Source organism: Oncorhynchus nerka, linkage group LG10, assembly GCF_034236695.1.
Source record: "Oncorhynchus nerka isolate Pitt River linkage group LG10, Oner_Uvic_2.0, whole genome shotgun sequence".
Taxonomy (NCBI): domain Eukaryota; kingdom Metazoa; phylum Chordata; class Actinopteri; order Salmoniformes; family Salmonidae; genus Oncorhynchus; species Oncorhynchus nerka.
This window is the reverse complement of record NC_088405.1, coordinates 69,172,228-69,187,441: the sequence shown is the minus strand read 5'-3', so window position 1 is coordinate 69,187,441 and position 15,214 is coordinate 69,172,228. Positions and strand designations below refer to the sequence as shown.

Here is a 15,214-nt window from a genome sequence, read left to right as displayed (position 1 = left end):
ACAAAGTGGCATAGTTAAAGTGGCTAGTGATACATGTATTACATAAGGATGCAGTCGATGATGTAGAGTACAGTATATACGTATGCATATGAGATGAAAAATGTAGGGTAAGTAACATTATATAAGGTAGCATTGTTTAAAGTGGCTAGTGATATATTTACATAATTTCCCATCAATTCCCATTATTAAAGTGGCTGGAGTTGGGTCAGTGTCAATGACAGTGTGTTGGCAGCAGCCACTCAATGTTAGTGGTGGCTGTTTAACCTGTTGCTTCTACCCTCTACTTTTTTGAACATTCTGTTAAAAATCGTGCAACATTTCAGCGCCCTGCTACTCATGCCAGGAATATAGTATATGCATTTGCTTAGTCTGTGTGGATAGAAAACACTCAGACGTTTATAAAACTGGTTAAATCACTGCTGTGGCTTTACCAGAACGGCATTTACATCGAAAAGCACAGGAAAAACTGATCACTGAAAATGGGAAAATATATCCATGCGCTACTTGAACCCATTGATAAAGGTGAACCACAATTAATTAACTGAGGTTGCAGTACCTACAGCTTCCACACGGTGTCTAGAGTTTTTTCTTGGTCAAACACATGCAGGGCACCGTATTTCTTCAGGTCTAGGACCGGATATTTTCGTTGAGTTTCTAGCCGGACATTTTTCCAGACGGACAGCTAATGATCTTTACATCGCCTCCTGATGAATTTTATCGCTTATTAACGTTTACTAATACCTAAAGTTGCATTACAAACGTATTTCGAAGTGTTTTGTGAAAGTTTATCGTCGACTTTTTGAATTTTAAAAAAATGACGTTACGTTTTGAAAACGCTGTTTTTTTCGTTTATCACACAGTCTACATATAACGATATCTTGGCTTTATATGGACCGATTTAATCGAAATAAAGACCCAATAGTGTTTATGGGACATCTAGGAGTGCCAACAAAGAAGATGGTGAAAGGTAATGACTGTTTTCTATTTTATTGTGTGGTTTGTGTAACGCCGAAATGCTAATTATTTTGTTTACGTCCCCTGCGTGTCTTTTGTGTTGTAGTGTATTGGTGCATGCTATCAGATAATAGCTTCTCATGCTTTCGCCGAAAAGCATTTTAAAAATCTGACTTGTTGCCTGGATTCACAACGAGTGTAGCTTTAATTCGATACCCTGCATGTGTATTTTAATGAACGTTTGAGTTTTAACTAATACTATTAGCATTTAGCGTAGCGCATTTGCATTTCCAGAGCTCTAGTTGGGACGCAAGCGTCTCAGGTAGAAGCAAGAGGGCAGGTCTGATGGCCTTGAGATAGAAGCTGTTTTTCAGTCTCTCGGTCCCAGCTTTGATGCACCTGTACTGACCTCGCCTTCTGGATGATAGCGGGGTGAACAGGCAGTGGTTCGGGTGGTTGATGTCCTTGATGATCTTTATGGCCTTCCTGTAACATCGGGTGGTGTAGGTGTCCTGGAGGGCAGGTAGTTTGCCCCCGGTGATGCGTTGTGCAGACCTCACTACCCTCTGGAGAGCCTTACGGTTGAGGGCGGAGCAGTTGCCGTACCAGGCGGTGATACAGCCCGCCAGGATGCTCTCGATTGTGCATCTGTAGAAGTTTGTGAGTGCTTTTGGTGACAAGCCGAATTTCTTCAGCCTCCTGAGGTTGTCAGTGTGGGTGGACCAATTCAGTTTGTCTGTGTCTGTATGCCGAGGAACTTAAAACTTGCTACCCTCTCCACTACTGTTCCATCGATGTGGATAGGGGGGTGTTCCCTCTGCTGCTTCCTGAAGTCCACAATCATCTCCTTAGTTTTGTTGACGTTGAGTGTGAGGTTATTTTCCTGACACCACACTCCGAGGGCCCTCACCTCCTCCCTGTAGGCCGTCTCGTCGTTGTTGGTAATCAAGCCTACCACTGTTGTGTCGTCCGCAAACTTGATGATTGAGTTGGAGGCGTGCGTGGCCACGCAGTCGTGGGTGAACAGGGAGTACAGGAGAGGGCTCAGAACGCACCCTTGTGGGGCCCCCGTGTTGAGGATCAGTGGGGAGGAGATGTTGTTGCCTACCCTCACCACCTGGGGGCGGCCCGTCAGGAAGTCCAGTACCCAGTTGCACAGGGCGGGGTCGAGACCCAGGGTCTCGAGCTTGATGACGAGCTTGGAGGGTACTATGGTGTTGAATGCCGAGCTGTAGTCGATGAACAGCATTCTCACATAGGTATTCCTCTTGTCCAGGTGGGTTAGGGCAGTGTGCAGTGTGGTTGAGATTGCATCGTCTGTGGACCTATTTGGGCGGTAAGCAAATTGGAGTGGGTCTAGGGTGTCAGGTAGGGTGGAGGTGATATGGTCCTTGACTAGTCTCTCAAAGCACTTCATGAATGCGGAAGTGAGTGCTACGGGGCGGTAGTCGTTTAGCTCAGTTACCTTAGCTTTCTTGGGAACAGGAACAATGGTGGCCCTCTTGAAGCATGTGGGAACAGCAGACTGGTATAGGGATTGATTGAATATGTCCGTAAACACACCGGCCAGCTGGTCTGCGCATGCTCTGAGGGCGCGGCTGGGGATGCCGTCTGGGCCTGCAGCCTTGCGAGGGTTAACACGTTTAAATGTCTTACTCACCTCGGCTGCAGTGAAGGAGAGACCGCATGTTTTCGTTGCAGGCCGTGTCAGTGGCACTGTATTGTCCTCAAAGCGGGCAAAAAAGTTATTTAGTCTGCCTGGGAGCAAGACATCCTGGTCCGTGACTGGGCTGGGTTTCTTCTTGTAGTCCGTGATTGACTGTAGACCCTGCCACATGCCTCTTGTGTCTGAGCCATTGAATTGAGATTCCACTTTGTCTCTGTACTGACGCTTAGCTTGTTTAATAGCCTTGCGGAGGGAATAGCTGCATTGTTTATATTCGGACATGTTACCAGACACCTTGCCCTGATTAAAAGCAGTGGTTCGCGCTTTCAGTTTCACGCGAATGCTGCCACCAATCCACGGTTTCTGGTTTGGGAATGTTTTTATCGTTGCTATGGGAACGACATCTTCGACGCACGTTCTAATGAACTCTTTTACACCGAATCAGCGTATTCGTCAATATTTCCATCTGACGCAATACGAAACATGTCCCAGTCCACGTGATGGAAGCAGTCTTGGAGTGTGGAGTCAGCTTGGTCTGACCAGCGTTGGACAGACCTCAGCGTGGGAGCCTCTTGTTTTAGTTTCTGCCTGTAGGCAGGGATCTGCTAAATGGAGTCGTGGTCAGCTTTTCCGAAAGGGGGGCGGGGCAGGGCAGGGCCTTATATGCGTCGCGGAAGTTAGAGTAACAATGATCCAAGGTTTTACCACCCCTGGTTGCGCAATCGATATGCTGATAAAATTTAGGGAGTCTTGTTTTCAGATTAGCTTTGTTAAAATCCCCAGCTACAATGAATGCAGCCTCCGGATAAATGGTTTCCAGTTTGCAAAGAGTTAAATAAAGTTCGTTCAGAGCCATCGATGTGTCTGCTTGGGGGGGATATATACGGCTGTGATTATAATCGAAGAGAATTCTCTTGGAAGATAATGCGGTCTACATTTGATTGTGAGGAATTCTAAATCAGGTGAACAGAAGGATTTGAGTTCCTGTATGTTTCCTTCATCACACCATGTCTCGTTAGTCATGAGGCATACGCCCCCGCCGCTCTTCTTACCAGAAAGATGTTTGTTTCTGTCGGCGCGATGCGTGGAGAAACCCGTTGGCTGCACCGCATCGGATAGCGTCTTCCCAGTAAGCCATGTTTCCGTGAAGCAGAGAACGTTGCAGTCTCTGATGTCCCTCTGGAATGCTACCCTTGCTCGGATTTCGTCAACCTTGTTGTCAAGAGACTGGACATTGGCAAGAAGAATGCTGGGGAGTGGTGCGCGATGTTCCCTTTTCGGAGTCTGACCAGAACACCGCCTCGTTTCCCTCTTTTTCGGAGTCGTTTCCTTGGGTCGCTGCATGCGATCCATTCCGTTGTCCTGTTTGTAAGGCAGAACACAGGATCCGCGTTGCGGAAAACATATTCTTGGTCGTACTGATGGTGAGTAGACGCTGATCTTATATTCAGTAGTTCTTCTCGACTGTATGTAATGAAACCTAAGATGACCTGGGGTACTAATGTAAGAAATAACACGTAAAAAAACACGTAAAAAAACAAAAAACTGCATAGTTTCCTAGGAACGCGAAGCGAGGCGGCCATCTCAGTCGGCGCCGGAACCTTCCCCCACACTTCCTCTACCTTCCACCACTCTTCTCCTCCACCTTCCCCCACACTTTCTCTACCTTCCACCACTCTTCTCCTCCACCTTCCCCCACTCTTCCTCCACCTTTCCCACTCTTCTCCTCCACCTTTCCCCACCTTCTCCTCCACCTTTCCCCCACATCCTCTCGCTCCCCCCACTCTTCCCCACCTTCCCCCACTCTTCCTCTACCTTCCCCCACTCTTCTCCTCTACCTTCCCCACTCTTCTCCTCTACCTTCCCCCACTCTTCTCCTTCCTTCCCCCACCTTTCCCTACCTTTCCCCACTCTTCTCCTCCACCTTTCCCCACATCCTCTCGCTCTCCCCACTCTTCTCCTCCACCTTCCCCCACTCTTCTCCTCTACCTTCCCCCACTCTTCTCCTCTACCTTCCCCCACTCTTCTCCTCTACCTTCCCCCACTCTTCTCCTCTACCTTCCCCACTCTTCTCCTCTACCTTCCCCTCGCTCTCTCCCACTCTTCCTCTACCTTCCCCTCGCTCTTCCTCTACCTTCCCCTCGCTCTTCCTCTACCTTCCCCTCGCTCTTCCTCTACCTTCCCCTAAAACTCTTCCTCTACCTTCCCCTCGCTCTTCCCTGCACTCTTCCTCTACCTTCCCCTCGCTCTTCCCTGCACTCTTCCTCTACCTTCCCCTCGCTCTCTCCCACTCTTCCTCTACCTTCCCCTCGCTCTCTCCCACTCTTCCTCTACCTTCCCCTCGCTCTCTCCCTGCACTCTTCCTCTACCTTCCCCTCGCTCTCTCCCTGCACTCTTCCTCTACCTTCCCCTCGCTCTTCCCTGCACTCTTCCTCTACCTTCCCCTCGCTCTTCCCTGCACTCTTCCTCTACCTTCCCCTCGCTCTTCCCTGCACTCTTCCTCTACCTTCCCCTCGCTCTTCCCTGCACTCTTCCTCTACCTTCCCCTGCACTCTTCCTCTACCTTCCCCTCGCTCTTCCTCTACCTTCCCCTCGCTCTTCCTCTACCTTCCCCTCGCTCTTCCTCTACCTTCCCCTCGCTCTTCCTCTACCTTCCCCTCGCTCTTCCCTACACTCTTCCTCTACCTTCCCCTCGCTCTTCCCTACACTCTTCCTCTACCTTCCCCTCGCTCTTCCCTGCACTCTTCCTCTACCTTCCCCTCCTCTCTCCTCTTCCTCTACCTTCCCCTCGCTCTTCCCTTCTTCCTCTACCTTCCCCTCGCTCTCTCCCACTCTTCCTCTACCTTCCCCTCGCTCTTCCCTACACTCTTCCTCTACCTTCCCCTCGCTCTCTCCCACTCTTCCTCTACCTTCCCCTCGCTCTCTCCCACTCTTCCACTACCTTCCCCTCGCTCTCTCCCTGCACTCTTCCTCTACCTTCCCCTCGCTCTTCCCTGCACTCTTCCTCTACCTTCCCCTCGCTCTTCCCTGCACTCTTCCTCTACCTTCCCCTCGCTCTCTCCCACTCTTCCTCTACCTTCCCCTCGCTCTCTCCCACTCTTCCTCTACCTTCCCCTCGCTCTTCCCTACACTCTTCCTCTACCTTCCCCTCGCTCTTCCCTACACTCTTCCTCTACCTTCCCCTCGCTCTTCCCTACACTCTTCCTCTACCTTCCCCTCGCTCTTCCCTGCACTCTTCCTCTACCTTCCCCTCGCTCTTCCCTGCACTCTTCCTCTACCTTCCCCTGCACTCTTCCTCTACCTTCCCCTCGCTCTTCCTCTACCTTCCCCTCGCTCTTCCTCTACCTTCCCCTCGCTCTTCCTCTACCTTCCCCTCGCTCTTCCTCTACCTTCCCCTCGCTCTTCCTCTACCTTCCCCTCGCTCTTCCCTACACTCTTCCTCTACCTTCCCCTCGCTCTTCCCTACACTCTTCCTCTACCTTCCCCTCGCTCTTCCCTGCACTCTTCCTCTACCTTCCCCTCGCTCTCTCCCACTCTTCCTCTACCTTCCCCTCGCTCTTCCCTGCACTCTTCCTCTACCTTCCCCTCGCTCTCTCCCACTCTTCCTCTACCTTCCCCTCGCTCTTCCCTACACTCTTCCTCTACCTTCCCCTCGCTCTCTCCCACTCTTCCTCTACCTTCCCCTCGCTCTCTCCCACTCTTCCTCTACCTTCCCCTCGCTCTCTCCCTGCACTCTTCCTCTACCTTCCCCTCTACCTTCCCTGCACTCTTCCTCTACCTTCCCCTCTACCTTCCCTGCACTCTTCCTCTACCTTCCCCTCGCTCTTCCCTGCACTCTTCCTCTACCTTCCCCTCGCTCTTCCCTGCACTCTTCCTCTACCTTCCCCTCGCTCTTCCCTGCACTCTTCCTTTACCTTCCCCTCGCTCTTCCCTGCACTCTTCCTTTACCTTCCCCTCGCTCTTCCCTGCACCCTTCCTTTACCTTCCCCTCGCTCTTCCCTGCACTCTTCCTCTACCTTCACCTCGCTCTTCCTCTACCTTCCCCCTTCGCTCTTCCTCTACCTTCCCCTCGCTCTTCCTCTACCTTCCCCTCGCTCTTCCCTACACTCTTCCTCTACCTTCCCCTCGCTCTTCCCTACACTCTTCCTCTACCTTCCCTCGCTCTTCCCTGCACTCTTCCTCTACCTTCCCCTCGCTCTCTCCCACTCTTCCTCTACCTTCCCCTCGCTCTTCCCTCTACCTTCCTCTACCTTCCTCGCTCTCTCCCACTCTTCCTCTACCTTCCCCTCGCTCTCTCCCACTCTTCCACTACCTTCCCCTCGCTCTCTCCCTGCACTCTTCCTCTACCTTCCCCTCTTCCCTCTTCTCTTCCCTGCACTCTTCCTCCTTCCCCTGCACTCTTCCTCTACTCTTCCCCTCGCTCTTCCCTGCACTCTTCCTCTACCTTCCCCTCCTCTTCCCACTCTTCCTCTACCTTCGCTCTTCCCTGCACTCTTCCTCTACCTTCCCCTCGCTCTTCCCTGCACTCTTCCTCTACCTTCCCCTCGCTCTTCCCTGCACTCTTCCTCTACCTTCCCCTCGCTCTTCCCTGCACTCTTCCTCTACCTTCCCCTCGCTCTTCCCTGCACTCTTCCTCTACCTTCCCCTCGCTCTTCCCTGCACTCTTCCTCTACCTTCCCCTCTTCCCTTCCCCCTCTACCTTCCCTACCTTCCCCTCGCTCTTCCCTCCCCGCTCTTCCTCTACCTTCCCCGCTCTCTCCCTACTCTTCCTCTACCTTCCCCGCTCTTCCCTACACTCTTCCTCTACCTTCCCCTCGCTCTTCCTCTACCTTCCCCTCGCTCTTCCCTACCTTCCCCTTCTTCCTCTACCTTCCCCTCGCTCTTCCCTACACTCTTCCTCTACCTTCCCCTCGCTCTTCCCTACCTCTTCCTCTACCTTCCCCTCACTCTCCCCACTCTTCCTCTACCTTCCCCTCGCTCTTCCTCTCTTCCTCCCTTCCCCTCGCTCTTCCCTACCTTCCCTCGCTCTTCCCTACACTTCCTCTACCTTCCCCTCGCTCTTTCCTCTACCTTCCCCTCGCTCTTCCCTACACTCTTCCTCTACCTTCCCCTCGCTCTTCCCTACACTCTTCCTCTACCTTCCCCTCTCTTCCTCTACACTCTTCCTCTACCTTCCCTCTTCCTCTACCTTCCCCTCGCTCTTCCTCTCCCCCTCTTCCTCTACCTTCCCCTCGCTCTTCCCTACTCTCTTCCTCTTCCCTCGCTCTACTTCCCCTTCCTCTCCTTCCCTACGCTCTTCCCCTCTACTCTTCCTCCCTTCCCCTCTCTTCCCTACACTCTTCCTCTACCTTCCCCTCGCTCTTCCCTGCACTCTTCCTCTACCTTCCCCTCGCTCTTCCCTGCACTCTTCCTCTTCCCTGCACTCTTCCTCTACCTTCCCCTCCCCTCTACCTTCCCCCTCCTCTTCCCACTCTTCCTCTACCTTCCCCTCTTCCCTACACTCTTCCTCTACCTTCCCCTCCTCTTCCTCTTCCTCTACCTTCCCCTCGCTCTTCCCTACACTCTTCCTCTACTCTTCCTCTACCTTCCCCTCGCTCTTCTCCCTTCCTCTACCTTCCCCTCACTCTTCCTTCTACTACTTCCCCTCGCTCTTCCCTACACTCTTCCTCTACCTTCCTCGCTCTTCCCTGCACTCTTCCTCTACCTTCCCCTCATCTCTCCCACTCTTCCTCTCCCCTCGCTCTTCCCTGCACTCCCTCCTTCCTCTACTACCTTCCTTCCCCTCGCTCTTCCCTACACTCTTCCTCTACCTTCCCCTCGCTCTTCCCTCTTCCTCTACCTTCCCCTGCACTCTTCCTCTACCTTCCTCCTCGCTCTTCCCTTCCCTCGCTCTTCCCCTTCCCTCTACCTTCCCTCGCTCTTCCCTCTACCTTCCCCTCGCTCTTCCCTACACTCTTCCTCTACCTTCCCCTCGCTCTCTCCCACTCTTCCTCTACCTTCCCCTCGCTCTTCCCCTACACTCTTCCTCTACCTTCCCCTCGCTCTTCCCTTTCCTCTACCTCTCTCCTCTACCTTCCCCTCGCTCTCTCCCCTCTACCTTCCCCTCGCGCTCTTCCTCTACCTTCCCCTCTTCTCTCCTCTACCTTCCCCTACCTTCCTCTACTTCCCCTCTACCTCTTCCTCTACCTTCCCGCTCTTCTCTACCTTTCCTTCCTCTTCCCTCTACCTTCCCCTTCCCCTCGCTCTTCCCCTCTACTTCCTTCTACCTTCCCCTCGCTCTTCCTCTACCTTCCCCTCGCTCTTCCCTCTTCCTCTACCTTCTTCCCTTCCCCTCTCGCTCTTCCTCTACCTTCCCCTCGCTCTTCCTCTACCTTCCCCTCGCTTTCCCTTCTTCCTCTACCTTCCCTCGCTCTTCCTCTACTTCTTCCTCCTCGCTCTTCCCTGCACTCTTCCCCTCGCTCTCCCTCCTCTACCTTCCCCTCGCTCTTCCCTACTCTTCCTCTACCTTCCCCTCGCTCTTCCCTACGCTCTTCCCCTCTACCTTCCCCTCTTCCCTCGCTCTTCCTACTTCCCCTCCTTCCTCTACCTTCCCCTCTTCCCTACTCTTCCTCTACCTTCCCCTTCCTCGCTCTTCCCTACCTTCCTCGCCTTCCCCTTCTTCCTTCTTCTCTCTACCTTCCCTCGCTCTCTCCTCTACCTTCCCCTCGCTCTTCCCTACACTCTTCCTCTACTCTTCTTCTTCTTCCTCTACCTTCCCCCCTCGCTCTTCCTCTACCTTCCCCTCGCTCTTCCTCCTACCTTCACCTTCCTCCTTCGCTCTTCCTCTACCTTCCCCTCGCTCTTCCTCTACCTTCCCTTCCCTCTACCTTCCTCGCTCTTCCTCTACCTTCCTCTTCCTCTACCTTCCCCTCTTCCCTACTGCTACCTTCCCTCCTCTACCTTCCCTCTCTACCTTCCCCTCGCTCTTCCTTTCCTATACCCTTCTCTACCTTCCCCCTCGCTCTTCTTCCTCTACCTTCCCCTCGCTCTCTCCCACTCTTCCTCTACCTTCCCCTCGCTCTCTCCTCTACCTTCCCCTCGCTCTTCCCTGCACTCTTCCTCTACCTTCCCCTCGCTCTTCCCTGCACTCTTCCTCTACCTTCCCTCGCTCTTCCCTGCACTCTTCCTCTACCTTCCCTCGCTCTTCCCTGCACTCTTCCTCTACCTTCCCCTCCTCTTCCCTGCTCTTCTTCCCTACCTCTACCTTCCCTCGCTCTTCCCTACCTTCCTCTCCCCTACTCTTCCTCTACCTTCCCCTCGCTCTTCCTCTACCTTCCTCGCTCTTCCTTCCTTCCCCTACTTCTCTACCTTCCCCTCGCTCTTCCTCTACCTTCCCCTCGCTCTTCCTCTACCTTCCCCTCGCTCTCCCCCTACACTCTTCCTCTACCTTCCCCTCACTCTTCCCTACACTCTTCCTCTACCTTCCCCTCGCTCTTCCCTACTCTCTTCCTCTACCTTCCTCGCTCTCACTTTCCCACCACCCCTCTTTCTCTCACCGCTCTCCACCCCTCTCTGTCCCCCCTCAACGGGCAGATTAACTGGGAACAATAGCGATACAGCAGAATAAACGACCACAAACTGTTACATAAACCTAATCTCTCCTTTGAGACAAGACTCGGAGACCATCGGAATCACATCACGACTCATGCATGTTTGGGTAAGACACACACACACACACACACACCTCACCTTAAAAGCTATTGTATACATAGAACGCTGACTAAAGACAACAACTAGCTCCTTAAGTACAGATCTTCAAGAATATTCTAATCCTACATTGAAACATACATTAATCATCATGATTCATGATCCTGGTCATTTTCTATACAAACATTTTGTCAGGCACTACATTCGCCTACCCTACAGGATAAAAAAAACATGCATTCACAGAAACTGTCCAATAAAAACACTGACAACAATCTACATGGACAATAAACGGAATGACTGAAAAATGCACCATCACAGCTTGAGTCCTGGTTAGAACACTATACCAACATCTCTGCACAATTAACACTGTCAAGTGGCAGTGTTGGGGAGTAGTGAACTATAGATAACATCTGGCAGTAGCTTGGTGGTAGTTGAACTAAAGTCAAATGGAGGTAGTGTTTTCAGTAGTTCAATAATTTTTTTTGCCAAAAAATTAAATATGGGTGAAGAAGGCAATAATTGTAATTCTTTGCATCAGATCTGCGTACTTCTCACTTGCGTACTTCTCTACATTCTGGTAGCTTATGACACCAAAGTGACCTGTTCTTTCAATTTCTAGTCTGACATTTCAGATGTACATATGTAGTTTGGATGTAGTGAAGTACTTTTTTGAATTAACTTCAGTAAACTACCATTTTTCTTAAGGGTAGCTTTAATGAAGATGAACCTCTTCCAGTGCGAAGTGATTGGTAGCTTGGTAAACTACATTTTCAGAGTAGCATCCCCAACACTTTCCATATGTCCTGGTTGGTTAAATATGCTAATATATTTGTGCTCTCCACAGTAGACACATGACCTAATATCACCATTAGAAGAGAGGGATATACAGGCACTGATAATTTAGATTAATGCCAAAACAGTGCTCCTCGAAGGCTGAAATAATACATGTAGGACTGGGGTGTGTTGTTATGGACAGCTATGGTGATGGGCACTCATTGGGAGTCGTGACACAACCCAGTGTGCGAGCGTGTGTCTGTTCCTAATGAGATCAGACATCCCAGCTCAGAGAACGTGGTGGGTGAGGGATGGAGGGAGAGAAGAGGAGAGAGAGTGATACATACTGCTGTAGAGTGTATCTATCCAAGACAGTCGGGGGAGGCCACGAGTGCTCAGGGGCTCCATCCTCCAGCAATGATTCCTCTTCAAAGATGCTTCTTTCCCTTTCTCCTCTTCTCCTTCCTTCTCTATCACGCAATACCTTTTCTCTCTTCCTCTGCTTCCGCTGAATACACCCTCTTTTTGTTGTTCTTATTCACGGGTGAAAGGCAGTCGTCATCTCAGGCAACAAAAGAAGAAAAAATACAAATAAACTGGGTCCAACAGGCGGAGAGAACAAAAGTGTGTGTATCCACAGCCCTCGACTTTAGCAGTTGCTGTCAGGCTGAGCTCCAACAGCAGGCTAGAGACCGTTGCTAGGGTAGACAGAAAGCACTCCCTCCCCTTCGCTCTCTTTTGCTCACTCACTCCCAACCCCTCTCTCGCTCTTTCTATTTCTTGAGCGTGCGCGCAGAGCCCCTCGCTCTCTCTTCTAATCCACTCTCGCTCTCCTTCTCTTCTGTTCACTCTCTTTATTTCTGTCTCTTTCTCTTGTATGAGAACAACATCCAAAACGGAACACTATTTGTGTATGTTTTGTCTGTTAATCTGACGGGAAAGATGTCAAAACTGAATGGTTGATACTCTCTCGCTCTCCTCCTCATCTCCCCATCTTCCTCGCCCTCACAGAAGAGGTTGCATTAGCCCCGTTTTCTTGAGGACTATGGACTGTGCTGTTGGTCTCCTACAGCCTGGGTAGTCATGGACTAGGAGGACTGTGCTGTTGGTCTCCTACAGCCTGGGTGTGCTAATGTGTCATGGTCTCCTACAGCCTGGCTTCATGGACTAAATGTGCTGTTGGTCTCCAAGCCTGGGTAGTCATGGAAAGGACTGTGCTGTTGGTCTCCAAACAGTTGCATGGACTGTACTGGCTCCAACAGCCTGGGTAATGACACAGGACTGTGCTGTTGGTCTACTAACACATCACTACCAGTCTGTGCTGTATGGTCTCCAGCAGCCTGGGTAGTCATGGACTGAACTGTGCTTTTCTCTCAGCCTGTTTGAGACTGTTGGAGTTAGGGAGTGATGGGGGCAAAAGGGTTGTTGTGAGAGACAAAATAGATTAGTTCACTGCAAGCTGAAACTTGGTGAATGTCAAGTTTGTGTTTGTGTGTGTGTGTGTGTTGTTGTGAGAGACAAAATAGATTAGTTCACTGCAAGCTGAAACTTGGTGAATGTCAAGTTTGTGTGTGTGTGTGTGTGTGTGTGTGTGTGTAATGCATTGAGACTGAGTCTCAGTTCCTGCTGAGGATTAGAGATCAGAGGAGAGATCACAAACAAGAGGAGAGATCAGAAACAGGAGGAGAGAGAGATTAAGATAAAAGGAAGTCTACAACAGATGACAGTAAAGGGTCAGAGAGGTGTGGGTGTAGAGAAGGGTAGTGCTGAAGAGAAAGAACAAGAGGTAGAGAGAGCAGGAGTAGAGAAGGCATGTCTGGGGAAGATGGGCTATGTCATCTTTCCTTTCCTCTCCTCAGTTCCCGTGGAAACAAGCAGTGTCCTCCTGTCCTTTTGGCTGACCCCTCTCTCTCGCACAAATACTCACACACACACTTTTGGAATCACGAGACACTCCTGTTAACAGTCTGTGCTCTCCGTCTCCCAATCTTCTCCCACCCGCCCTCCGCACCCACCCTCACCCTTTCCATCTCCTCCCGCCACCTCCCTCTCCCTCCCTCCCTCTGACCCACCGAAACGCACATACAGCACACACACAGCAAACTTGGCATTCAGTTTACCAAACACGTCAATCAATGGCATTTAACTCAAATCAAAGTTTATTGGTCATGTACATAGATTTGCAGATGTCGCAGATGCAGCAAAATGCTTGTGTTTCTCCTTCCAACAGTGCAAAAATAATACCATAATATTTCTTAATATAAACCACGGGACACTGATACAGACTGCGGACCAGCTAATTAATCAAATCCTTTACTATCAGTGTTTTGCATGTTTTATGTATTACCATATTAGTGTTGAGGCTTGTAGCAGCAGATACATTGACAGCTTCAGGACCTGAGGAATCACTGTCTCAAAGCCCCTCCCTAACGATAACGAACCAATTGTCTGTCTGTCTGTCTGTCTGTCTGTGAGATTTGAAAGTCATGCTGCAGGCAACAAAGCCCCTCTAAAGTGCTCCCTCTCCGCTCCAACCCCCCTTTCCTTAAACACCTTCTTTTCAACCCCTCTCTCCTTCAAGATGGGGGGGAACAGGAGGGAAGTGCTCTCCTCAGACCTCATCAACACCTGATTTTCCACGCCTAGTTAATTTCCTTAATCCCGCCAAAACATCTCCCCCTCTCCCCTTTAGGATGGGAAGACAGGACAGGAGAAACATGTGAGGGATAAGTGTGGCAGAACAACTTCAAGCCTAGGGGGAGGATCCCCTCCTAGAGACAGAGTTGGCCTAGAGCGCTGCTCTGTCTCTCCCCAATACACTGGGCGCAATGTGCCAGATGGAATTTGACAGTAACACAATAAGAATAACGAGGCTATATACAGGGGGCACCGGTACCAAGTCAGTGTGTGCGGTAAGGGTTAGTTGAGGTAATTTGTACATGTAAACTGAGCAAAAAAAAGAAACGTCCCTTTTTCAGGACCCCGTTTTTCAAAGATAATTCGTAAAAATCCAAATAACTTCACTGTAAAGAGTTTTAAACACAGTTTCCCATGCTTATTCAATGAACCATAAACAATTAAGGTCACAGTTATGACAACTTAGGACACTAAAGAGGCCTTTCTACTGATTCTGAAAAACACCAAAAGAAAGATGCCCAGGGTCCCTGCTCATCTGCGTTAACGTGCCTTAGGCATGCTGCAAGGAGGCATGAGGACTGCAGATGTAACCACAATCCCTCCATCAGTGCTCAGACTATACGCAATAGGCTGGATTCGGGAGTTGTAGGCCTGTTGTACAGCAGGTCCTCACCAGACATCACCGGCAACAACGTCGCCTATGGGCTCAAACCCACAGTCTCTAAATTAGACAGGACTGGCAAAAAGTGCTTTTCACTAATCAGTCACGGTTTTGTCTCACCAGGGGTGATGGTCGGATTCGCGTTTACACCGAGGAATGAACGTTACATCAAGGCCTGTACTCTGGAGCGGGATCGATTTGGAGGTGGAGGGTCCGTCATGGTCTGGGGCGGTGTGTCACAGCATCATCATACTGAACTTGTTGTCATTGCAGGCAATCTCAATGCTGTACGTTACAGGGAAGACATCCTCCTCCCTCATATGGTACCCTTCCTGCGGACTCATCCTGACATGACCCTCCAGCTTGACAATGCCACCAGCCAAACTGCTCGTTCTGTGCGGGATTTCCTGCAAGACAGGAATGTCAGTGTTCTGCCATGGCCAGCGAAGAGCCTGGATCTCAATCCCATTGAGCACGTCTGAGACCTGTTGGATCGGAGGGTGAGGGCTTGGGCCATTCCCCCAAGAAATGTCCGGGATCTTGCAGGTGCCTTGATGGAAGAGTGGGGTAACATCTCACAGCAAGAACTGGCAAATCGGGTGCAGTCCATGAGGAGATGCACTGCAAATCATATCAAAGTTTGTCACGTGTGCCGAATACAACAGGTGTAGTAGACCTTACAGTGAAATGCTTACTTACAGGCTCTAACCAATAGAGCAAAAAATATATTAGGTGAACAATACATTTACATTTACATTACATTTAAGTCATTTAGCAGACGCTCTTATCCAGAGCGACTTACAAATTGGTGCGTTCACCTTAAGACATCCAGTGGA

At 50.6% G+C, this 15,214-nt stretch overlaps 1 protein-coding gene across 5 annotated transcripts in view; it reads right to left on the bottom strand.

The window, feature by feature from the left end:
* The window catches only part of LOC115135917 (active breakpoint cluster region-related protein), a 259,552-nt gene that overhangs the window by 187,050 nt on the left and 57,288 nt on the right, over window positions 1-15,214 (bottom strand). Inside the window, exon 1 of one of the 5 annotated variants that reach the window (XM_029671126.2) lies at window positions 11,428-11,755. The exons of the other annotated variants lie outside the window; for them this stretch is intronic. Coding sequence (XP_029526986.1) covers window positions 11,428-11,488 — 61 coding nt within the window. The 5' untranslated portion in view covers window positions 11,489-11,755. Of the gene's footprint in view, window positions 1-11,427; window positions 11,756-15,214 lie in introns of those variants that run through there. 5 annotated transcript variants of the gene reach the window in all.